Source organism: Fusarium phalaenopsidis (assembly GCF_050370095.1).
Source record: "Fusarium phalaenopsidis strain FUZ10S chromosome Unknown contig_32320, whole genome shotgun sequence".
Taxonomy (NCBI): domain Eukaryota; kingdom Fungi; phylum Ascomycota; class Sordariomycetes; order Hypocreales; family Nectriaceae; genus Fusarium; species Fusarium phalaenopsidis.
Window position 1 is genome coordinate 70,096 of NW_028145397.1, and position 10,587 is coordinate 80,682.

General features: G+C 36.6%; 1 protein-coding gene across 1 annotated transcript; it reads left to right on the forward strand.

The window, feature by feature from the left end:
- Nucleotides 1-9,488: 9,488 nt before the first annotated feature.
- Nucleotides 9,489-10,185, forward strand: LRP88_12586 (uncharacterized protein; the record flags this gene model as incomplete). The annotated part of the gene is made up of 3 exons (XM_083248979.1): nt 9,489-9,556; nt 9,610-9,818; nt 9,869-10,185. The coding sequence occupies 3 exons, from the start codon at nt 9,489-9,491 to the stop codon at nt 10,183-10,185; spliced, it is 594 nt and encodes a 197-aa protein (XP_083095216.1).
- Nucleotides 10,186-10,587: the final 402 nt, after the last annotated feature.

Sequence of the window (10,587 nt, forward strand, 5' to 3'; positions counted from 1 at the left end):
CTAGCTTTATAATAAGTATAATTTAAAATAAAATAATTATTATAGGTATAAAAAGGTATAAAAAGCTAAAATTAATATAGCTTAGAAACTAGAAATAAATTATAGTTATTTAGGTAATTAATATAAATAGCTAAGTAATCCTGTTATTTATTATTAGTGCGGGCTAATATTACCTCGCTAATTAATACTAAGATAATAACCTCCTGGGCGATTAAGCTATTATAATAACCTAAAATAGCTAGACTAATAATAAGACCGGCCTTAAGTAGCTTAAATACTTTAATTAATATATAGCTAAGTAATTAAATAATTGCTATTATCTTTTAATTCTTAATAGCTATAAAAGTTATTACTTAATTAAATTTAAGAGATATTATAAAGAAAAAAAAATTATAAGGCTTTATATATTACTTTATTTATCTTATTTACTTTAGCCCCTTAATATTAAGTACTTTAATATACTTAAGAATACTTATAGCTAAGAAATAAAGCTTTTAATTAAATACTTTATAACCTATATTTTAAAGACTAAGTTCTTTCTAGCCTTTTATGCCATATTTTAGGCTATTATAATAAAAAAAAATATTAAGTTAGCCTTTAGAGGGGCTAGCTTTATTCCTCTTAACCCAGAAAGTATAGTCTTAAAGCTTAATATATAGCTATAGACTCTAATACTAGCTAAGAAGGTAACTAAACTATTAACCCCTTAGGTTTTAAAGACCCTAAAGACTATACTTAAGGCTTAATCTTAGTTTAAATACCTTAAGAGACGAGTTATAAGGTATAAAAGTAGCTCCCTAGAGTTAATTCTAAAAGCTATATAGTCTTCTTCTAAGGGAATAAAAATAGTTATATATAAGGTTACTTTATTAAAGGCTAGGGTTAAAGACCTTAAATAAGTAAATAAGATACTAAGTTGGTACTAGAGGGTAAAAAGGACCTAATTATAAAAAAAAGAGGTAATAATAATAGAGAAAGGAAGGCAAATAATTAATTAAATAAATATTAATGCGCAGGTAGTAGCGAAATTATTAAGAAGTAATAATTAAGGAAGGTTAGCGCGACCGGGGGTTTAGTATTATAGTATCTATAATAAGCCTAGTTATAATATAAGAATATATTAGGTAGTAATTAAGATATCTAGGGAAGAGTATAATAAGTAATTTTAATTAATTAAATAATTTATTATATTTTTATTATAATTTCTAACTAAAAGCTTAAGAAAAGTAACTAACTTACTTACCTAGCTAACTCGCTTATTATATATATTATATATAATAATAATATATAATATACTTAATAAGCATGCTGATTAGACAAGTATGCTAATTAAAAATCCCTTAACTTATAACTATTCTATTTAATTAATTAATTCTTAACTATATAAGGTGCTATAATTAAATAGAGAGGCTAATATCCTTCTTGCACTTTAAGCCTATTGAAATAACCTAAAATTAAGTCTTCTCCGCGCCGCAAAGGTCTACTAAGTTAATTATAATACCCTTTACGCCTAATATAATAGCATATCTACGCGTTGTAATTAAATCCCTAAATTATACAAACTATTAGATCTAACTTATATAATAAGTATATATACTAAATAAGTATATATACTAAAAATCCCTTAATTATTACTAATGCTATTTAATTAATTAATTATTAACTAAAAATTATGCCTTAACTTTATTCTAAATATTAAGTCCTTTTTATACTTTAAGCTCTCTAAAATAACCTAAATTTAAGTCTCTAAGGTACTATTAAGCTATACTAAGTTAACTATTAGGCCTTACGTCGCTAATATAATAGTATTTAATCTCAATATAATTAAATTCCTAAATCACGCAAATTATTTAATCTAGAGGAATAAATTATTATTTAGTTTATTCTTAACTTAGATTTATGAGGATTTCCCCCGTAATTATATAATATTAAAGAAATAGCTAATTAATTACTCGCTAACCGCGATGCACTACTTATTAGTAAGCGCTAGGCTTTTAATTTTATTAAGTAATACCTAGACCTTAAGATGCGTTTTTTTTAGAAGTATAACTACTAGAGAGCTAAGTATAAAGATCTAGCTATTATTTATAACTAGTTTATTATCACGACCAGGACATGCGCCAGGCAGGGAAGCCCGGCAGAATTACCTAACTAAGCAAAAGGACTAAAAGGACTAAACTTTGCTCTTCTTGGTCTAAGGACTAAGTATTAAGAATATTAGTCCTACCCTAGACTAAACCTCAGCAATATCAGTCCTAAGAATAAACTCTAAGTATATCAAATATCTTCTTTAGCACTCCCCTATATATAAGCTACCTCAGCTATTAATATAACTTGGTTATATTTAATACCTATTAAGCATATTACTAGACGTGACTTACGCACTTACTCCTAGAGTACGCGACCTGATTCACTGCTAATATAAACCAGCACGACCAGTTTATCCCCTTAGGACCTATATGATCGTCACACGTTGATAGCTCTTGTTTAGTGGATCACTAGCGTCACCCTGGGCAATATCATACTATCGCAAATATATCCAATAATAACACCCCTAGCACCCCGGGCAATAGCCAAAGCCAGCCACCTATGTACAATACGCCCCCTAGCACCGCGGAGATGGTTACCGAAATCCATCAGCTTCGCGCCATGATCAACCAGCTTAGGGGATAGATATAGCAGCAATAGGCCGCACCACCGCCACCGCCACCACCGGTAGTTAACCCCATGCCTATAAGGGATATTAGAGAAGCCATTAAACCCCCAAAGCTAGCACCTTTCTACGGAGACGCAAAGGATGTTATCCCATTCTTAACCCGCTGCAAAGGGTACTTCGAACTCTTTCTAACCAAACTTGCGAGTGCCAAAGCCAGAGCCTTATTCATAGGATAACTCATAGAAGGGACCGCAGCCGCCTAGATAGAACCCATCCTTAGGGACTTTCTCTCCCACGAGGAAGCAGACTAAGATTAGGACACCGTTAATATCTACGCAGATTAGGATAATTTCGAAGCCGCCCTAAAGGACGCATTTAGACTTATAAACGAGGAACGATAGGCAGCCGCATAACTATTCACCCTCACCCAGAACAGATCATGCGCCGCATATGCAGCTCTGTTCAGATAGCTAGCCTCGAAAACGGAGTTTAATGATAAATCCCTTATAGAAGTATTCTATCGAGGACTAAAGTCAGAAGTTAAGGACAAACTATATAAAGCAGACCGACCCGATAACCTCAATGAGTATATCGTAATGGCCGTTAAGATCGATGAATAATAGTATAAAAGACGCAGGGAAAAGACGATAGAGCGAAATAAACCTAGAGGGGTAAACTTTAACCCCTATTTCCTAAACTAATATTATCAATAAGGGAACCCCCGCGGGAACCAGCGATAACCGCGAGGAAGAACTTCATATAGTACCCATCTAGGACCAATAGAGCTAGGAGCCACTCAGCAAGGCTCAAGGAACATCGAATGCTATTACTGCCATAAGAAGGGCCACAGGGCCGACGAATGCAGAAAGAAACAACGAGACATCCAGGAAGGACGCTATAAGCCAAGAAATAACCAGCGACTTCCCGAAGGTAAGAGACAACTGAACGCCACTAACCAAGACGACGAACCCCAGATAGCTATCTGCACCACCAGGACCCTGGGAATGGCACGGCAAGGCTACGATAAAAGCGGACTTAAGCCAGGAGAAGCCATAATGCCCCACGCCGCCATCTACCTAACGGAGAAGGAAGCAAAAAGCAACTACGTGATTAACAACATGACGAAGGAACGCCGTCATGAACCACCTAAGATTCCAAAAGCCAAGTGGTCACAACTCACCGACCCTGATACATAGAGTCCCTTGCCAGAGCCAAGCAGCAAAGTCAAGACCTTCCTCAAAGACCAGAAAACTATCGCCGCCACCAGACCAAACAGGCATCATAAACCTATCAATCGAAGCCAATACTCCTCAGGAGTATAGGCACAATTAGAGCTCGAAGCCGCATGAGCTCGACGCTACCGACGCGACCCTCACGCCGCACTTTGGGAAGAAGACTATGAAATTCTCGTCAACCCTGAGACCAACCAGCGCCAATGGCCAGATGAGACATAGCAGCATATCCAACTAGCCAGAGAATGACAAAACGTGGATAATGCGGAAGATATCTGCGTCCGCGCCTATCACATAGAAGTTGCCTTAAACCCACGGCAACTAGAATCATGACTCGATATATGGGACGACCCCCGCATTATATTAATACACCCACGATATAAAGAAATCTCATGGGTATTATGCAAGGACTACCACTGCAGCACATATATCGCAGATAAAAAAGAGAATAACTATTTCCCAGTCTAACTATGATAATTAAATACTAAACCCTATCTAGCTTATAAAACCTTCTAATACCACGTAAAGGAATAGCACGAAGGAATTAGTATCGCAACCTTGCGATTCCGCCTAACAAAGGAGGGAACCATTAGCCTCGAACGATGGTTTACTATTGCCACATAGCAAGCCATAACTAAGCAAGAAGAAGGACTAGATGGGAGCTGCCCTAACACGAAGGCAACCCTATGCTATGAAGAGATATACCTACGACACGGGCAATAGGTTCGAACTACGCACGAATGCATCGAACGTATGGCTAGGGAAGGATTCAACTTCCTTACCCACCAAGGTAATAACACAGATAGAGAATAGTACGAAGGAATCTAACCATATCTCAAAAGGGACCACGGACCTACCGATAAAATCCTGCAAGAATATGCGAACTATATTCGAAGGGGAAACCTTAATAAGGTTTACCCCGAACCATAGGAGCAAGGACGCGCCTGCGATGAGGATAAGGAATACAAAGAACTAAGCGACGCCGAGTATACGGAAGATAGAGCAGTAAAAGAGAACTACTAGCAATAGCAAGACAGCTTAAAGGACGACTACGACTATGATGCCTACGCGGATAGCGAGTATGAATTTAATCACCTCGGCCACGCCTTAGCAATGTCAAAAAACTAGATACCCCATCCGACACAGGGCAACGGGTGGATAAACATAGGAACATACTACCCCAGAAGGCCCTTTACTCTACTAATAGAGTATAACGGCAATAATGCCTAGAACTAAAAGTATGAGTCAAGGGAGAATAATTAAACGCTCTAGTGGACAGCGGAGCTAAGCAGAACTACTTTAACCCGACGACGGCAAATAGGCTTAAGCTACCATAGAGGTATAAACAGACGCCTTATTTAGTTATTAACTTAGAAAGAACCCCTTTTAATTATAATAATAGCATTATTAATAGTGAGATTAATTACCTTAAAGTTTTTATTAAAAGAAAGAACTAAGGGATCTTATTTGATATTATACTAAATAAGTAATATAATCTTATACTTAGGTACCCATAGTTATAACGATTTAACCCATATTTTGACTAGAGGACTAGCTAAGTACTTTCTTTTAATAATAAGATACCCTCTATAATAGGTAATGACTTAGGTTATAATATAAGATCTTAAACTTCTACTAAAGAAACTAAAGAAGTTAGGTAAAGATAAATATAAGATACCTCTTTACTTATAAGAATAAAATATAAATATAAAAAGAGATAAAAGTGATAATAATAAAAAATAATTATATAAGTTATATAATAGTTCTATAAACTCGAAAAGGACCTAGCTCTATAAAAGAAACTATAGGATAAACTAGAAGAAAAAGAGGAGTAACTTAAGAATATCCCATAGTAATATTATATTTATAAGAAACTCTTCGCGGAAGAACTCAAAATAGGTTTACCTAAATATATATACTACGACCTAGAAATTAAGTTTATTAATAAGAAGTAACCTAGCTTTAGCAAACTTTACTTACTTAACAAAGCATAATTACTAGTATTAAAGGAATATATTAAAGATATAATATAGAAAGGATATATTAGGGAAAATAAGTTACCTATTAGATACCCTATTATATTTATTCTAAAGAAAAATAAAAAGCTTTAATTTTATATTAACTTTAAAATACTTAATACTATTATAGTTAAGGATCGCATACCGCTACCTCTTATCAGCGAGCTAAAGGATTAGCTTTTTAAAATAAAGTATTTTACCGCACTTAACCTCAAAGGAGCCTATAACCTTATTTAAATTAAAAAAGAATATAAATAAAAAACCGCTTTTTATACTAAGTATAGACTATTTAAGTACCTTATTATGCCCTTTAGACTTACTAATATACCTATAGCATTTTAGCGAATAATTAATAATATGCTATAAGAATATCTAGATATATTTATTATATATTACCTAGGTAATATCTTTATTTTCTCTAAAATAAAAAAAACACATATAAAACATATCTATAAGATACTATAAATACTATAAGACGCTAAGTTACTAGTAAAACCTAAGAAAAGTAAATTCTATGCCTCAGAGGTAGAATTCCTTAGATATATTATCTCTCATAATAAGATACGCATAGACCCTAAGAAGGTCTTAGCGGTAAAAGACTAGAAGGAGCTAACTAATGTTAAGGAAGTATAAGCCTTCCTTAGATTCACTAATTATTACTATAAATTCCTTAAAGCTTTCAGATAGATAGCTATACTATTAATAGAACTTATAAAGAAAGATAAAACCTTCGTATTTAGAAACAAAGCTAAGAACGCCTTCGATGAGATTAAGGAGCTTATCCTAAGCGAACCGGTGCTTAAGATATTTAACCTATCTCGGCTAATTAAACTTAAAACCAATGCCTTAGACTTCGCCCTAGGCGCTCAGATCAGACAATAAGACAACAAAGGACTCTTACACCTAATCGCATTCTACTCCCATAAGCTACATAGAGCAGAACTCAATTACCCTATCTACGACAAAGAATTCCTCGCAATTATTAATACCTTTAAGGAATTTAGGCACTATCTACTAAGAAGCTAATACTAGATCAAGGTATATATAGACCATAAGAATATTACCTACTTCGCAAAGATATAAGAACTTAGCAGATAATAACTATAATATGCTAAATACCTCTTAGAGTTTAATTATATTATTATCTACGTCAAAGGAACGGAGAACGGCAGGGCCGACGCGCTTAGCCGATGACCCGACTTAGACACCAGAAGGATTAAGACGAAGAAACAACTTCTATAATTCACGCAGGAAGGATACCTCATATAACAGAAAGCAACTAATAGCACTAAATAAGACGACGGGCTAATACCCCACTGAATTATTATAATAACCTATATAGTGGAATAGGGTAACCTATTATTTATAAAAATCCTAGAATATAATAAATACCTCCTAGACAACGAGAAAACAAATAAGCAATAAGTACTAAAAGAACTATAGTATGATCTTATACGCGAAATCCATAGTTACCTACTATATAGATATTAAGGAATTAATAAAACCCTAGAACGAGTTAAGACGATATTTATATTTTCTAATATTAAGAAAATTATCTCAATAATTACTAGCTAATACGACCTTTGCGCAAAAACCAAGGCATGATGCTATAAACTATATAGAAAACTATAACCACTCCTAGTTATATAACAACCATAGGACTCAATCACTATAAACTTTATTACTAAGCTACCCCTATTAGAAGAACTAGCCACTAGAAACTTCTATAATAGCATTCTTATTATTATAAATAGACTCATAAAATTTTCCTACTTTATCCCCTATAGAGAATTAATAATAGCTAAAGAATTCGCCTACCTTTTTTACTTTTATATTACTAAAATATATAGTATACCACTTGAGATTATTACTAATCGAGGACTACTATTTATATCTAAGTTTTAGTAAAGCCTCATAGAATACTTAGGAATTAACTATAAGCTCTCTACTGCATACTATAAGGAGATAAATAAATAGATAAAACGCATAAACTAAATATTAAAATAATACCTTTAATATTATATTAACTATAAATAAACTAACTAGGTTAAAAAGCTATTAGCCGCATAGCTAGCCTATAATATAGCTATAAATAAAAGCACGAAGATTATACTAGCCTATACTAATTTTGGATTTACCCCGGATATCTATAAATAATCCCGAGATACTATTATTAACCTTAAAGTAATCCTCACTAGCGACTAACTAAAGAACCTATATAAAGAAATAAAAACAGAACTTAAGTTTATTAAGAATAAGATAATAAACTACGCTAATAAGAAAAAAATCAAGGGACTAATCTTCTTAAAGGGAGATATAATTTATCTTGTAATAAAAAATATTAAAATAAAATAATAAAATAAAAAACTTAATTATAAATAACATATATAATAAGCGAGTAAAATAGATAAGCGAGTGGAACACTTTCCTTAACCTTTAAAATAAAAATCGCTATAAAAATATAATAAATTATCTAATTAATTAAAACTTATCGCTATACTCTTCCCTAGACGTCTTAATCACTACCTGACAGGTCCTTGCATTATGGCCGGGCTTGCCGCAGACACCACAATGCCGAACCCCTGGTCGCGCCGACCTCCCTTGACCACCACTCCGCGATGATTCGGCTATTACCTGCGCATCAATATCCATTTGATCAATTGCCTGCCTTCCTTCCTCTACCGTCATAACCCCTCTTTTCTATAGCCGGGTTCTTTTTGCCCTCCGGCGCCGACTAAGTATCTCATTTGCCTCCCAAAGGTCTTTATTCTCAGCAGCTAGTAAGGCAACCCGATGCATAACTGCCTTTGTCCCCTTCTCAAGAGACCTTAGGGCTTTAAGGATTAACTCTGGGGAGCTGCTTTGATGCCTTCTAATTCGTCTTTCAAGATATTCAGACTGAGATCCGGCCTTAAGCACGGTCTTTGGGGTCCTTGAGACCCAATGGGTAGAGGGTTTAGCCCCCTCCTCAACCGGCGTTGGAGTCCGTAGCTGCACATTAAGCTTTGAGAGCACACTTTCCGGGTCAAGAGGAACAAGCCCGGCTCCTTTAAAACCTCCCTTGATATTTCTTTCTGTCATAGTGGCTTGATATGCGGCATAAAAGGCCGGAAAGAACTTAGTCTTCGAAACGTGGGTTATAGAGCATCTGATTAGATGCTCTATTTCTCGACCGTAAGCCTTTTTGAGTGGCCCAAAGCACCCGACGTCAAGAGGCTGAAGCAGATTGTGACGATCGTGTGTTTCCCAAGGGATAAACCGGTCGTGCAGGGTTTATGTTGGCAGAGAGTGCTGGGCGTAGTCTGAGCAATAGGTTGTAAGTCACGTCTGGTAATATGCTCAATGGTATTGAGTGTAACCAAGTTGTATTGATAGCTCAGGTAGCTAGTACATAAGAAAGTACAATGAGCGTGTTCTATATACTTGGGATCAATCCTTGGACCGACGTTCTCTGGGTTCGGTCCATTGGTAGGGCCGACGTTTTCAACGTTCGGTCCTGGGACCCATGGGAGCGACGTTCGGTTTCCTCGGTCCTGCTTAGTCAGAGTGTTTTCTGCCATGCTTCCCCGCCTGGCCCATGTCATGGCCGTGACACGAGGTTCCCTCCCCGTTGGTCTTGTCCTCAAGACCAGTTTCAGCGGCCAAGTGTTGTCGGTGGGTAACTCTGACTTGTAAAAATTTCCTTTTGCTGACGTGATGTCAGGCCGGGTTTCAAGCGTACTTCTTTGCGAAAGCTTTCCGAAGCGCAGGGTCTTTCTGCTTATATTGAGGCTTTTGGTTCCGAAATCATGCCTTGTACTCGTTGTTTCCGCCAGGGTCTGTCCTGTAAGGTGGTTTCCGATCGTTCCAACCGTTGCTCCAATTGTGTTGATGCGAAGGTTGTGTGCGATGGGGCCGGCGTGGCTTCCTTCCGTGAGTGGGTGTCAGTGCTTTTTCACGGCGGTTTGGCTGATTTCTTGTAGTTGCGAAAAATATCCGGGAGCGCAAACGCCTGGAAGGTGAGGAGGCTGAAGCAGAGGCTGCTTTGGAGGAGGCGATGGCTAAGCTTGCCCGCATTCGGAAGCAGAAGAGGTTGCTCAAAGCGCGTGGTGACGAGGCTTTTGAGCGCGGCTTACGTGCCTTGGAGGAATCGGGCGAGCTCCGTGAGGAGTCGTCCGCTGTTGTGGAGGCGCATTCTTTTGGGGCCATTGACTTGATTGATTGGAACGCTGTTGGTCTTGACGAGCCTGTGCTTGGCGTTGTTGGTGGAAGTCCTTCAGAAGGCGTTGTGCACCAGTGAGGTGTTCTGGGGGTTCCCATGTGTTTTCTGAGTCGGGGTAGTCCTTCCATTTGATGAAATACATTGTTTTGCCATTGATTTTGTTCATGTCGAGGATGGCTTCTACGATGTATTCTTCTGGTCCGTCGATTTCTGTGTCTGGTTCTTTATTTGTTTTCACCTGGATGGTGTCTTGTGCTGGCTCGAGTAATGAAATGTGAAAGATTGGATGGAGCTTGACCTTGGGTGGTAAGTCCAGTTCGTAGTTATGTTTCGAAATTTTCTGCTTAATCTTGTATGGTCCGATGTATTTGTAGTCGAGTTTTTTGTTTTGTCGTTTTGTTTCGATGTTTTTTGTTGCGAGGTAGACCATGTCTCCCTCCGAGAGGATCGGTCCCTCGATTCTTTTCTTATTGGCGTATG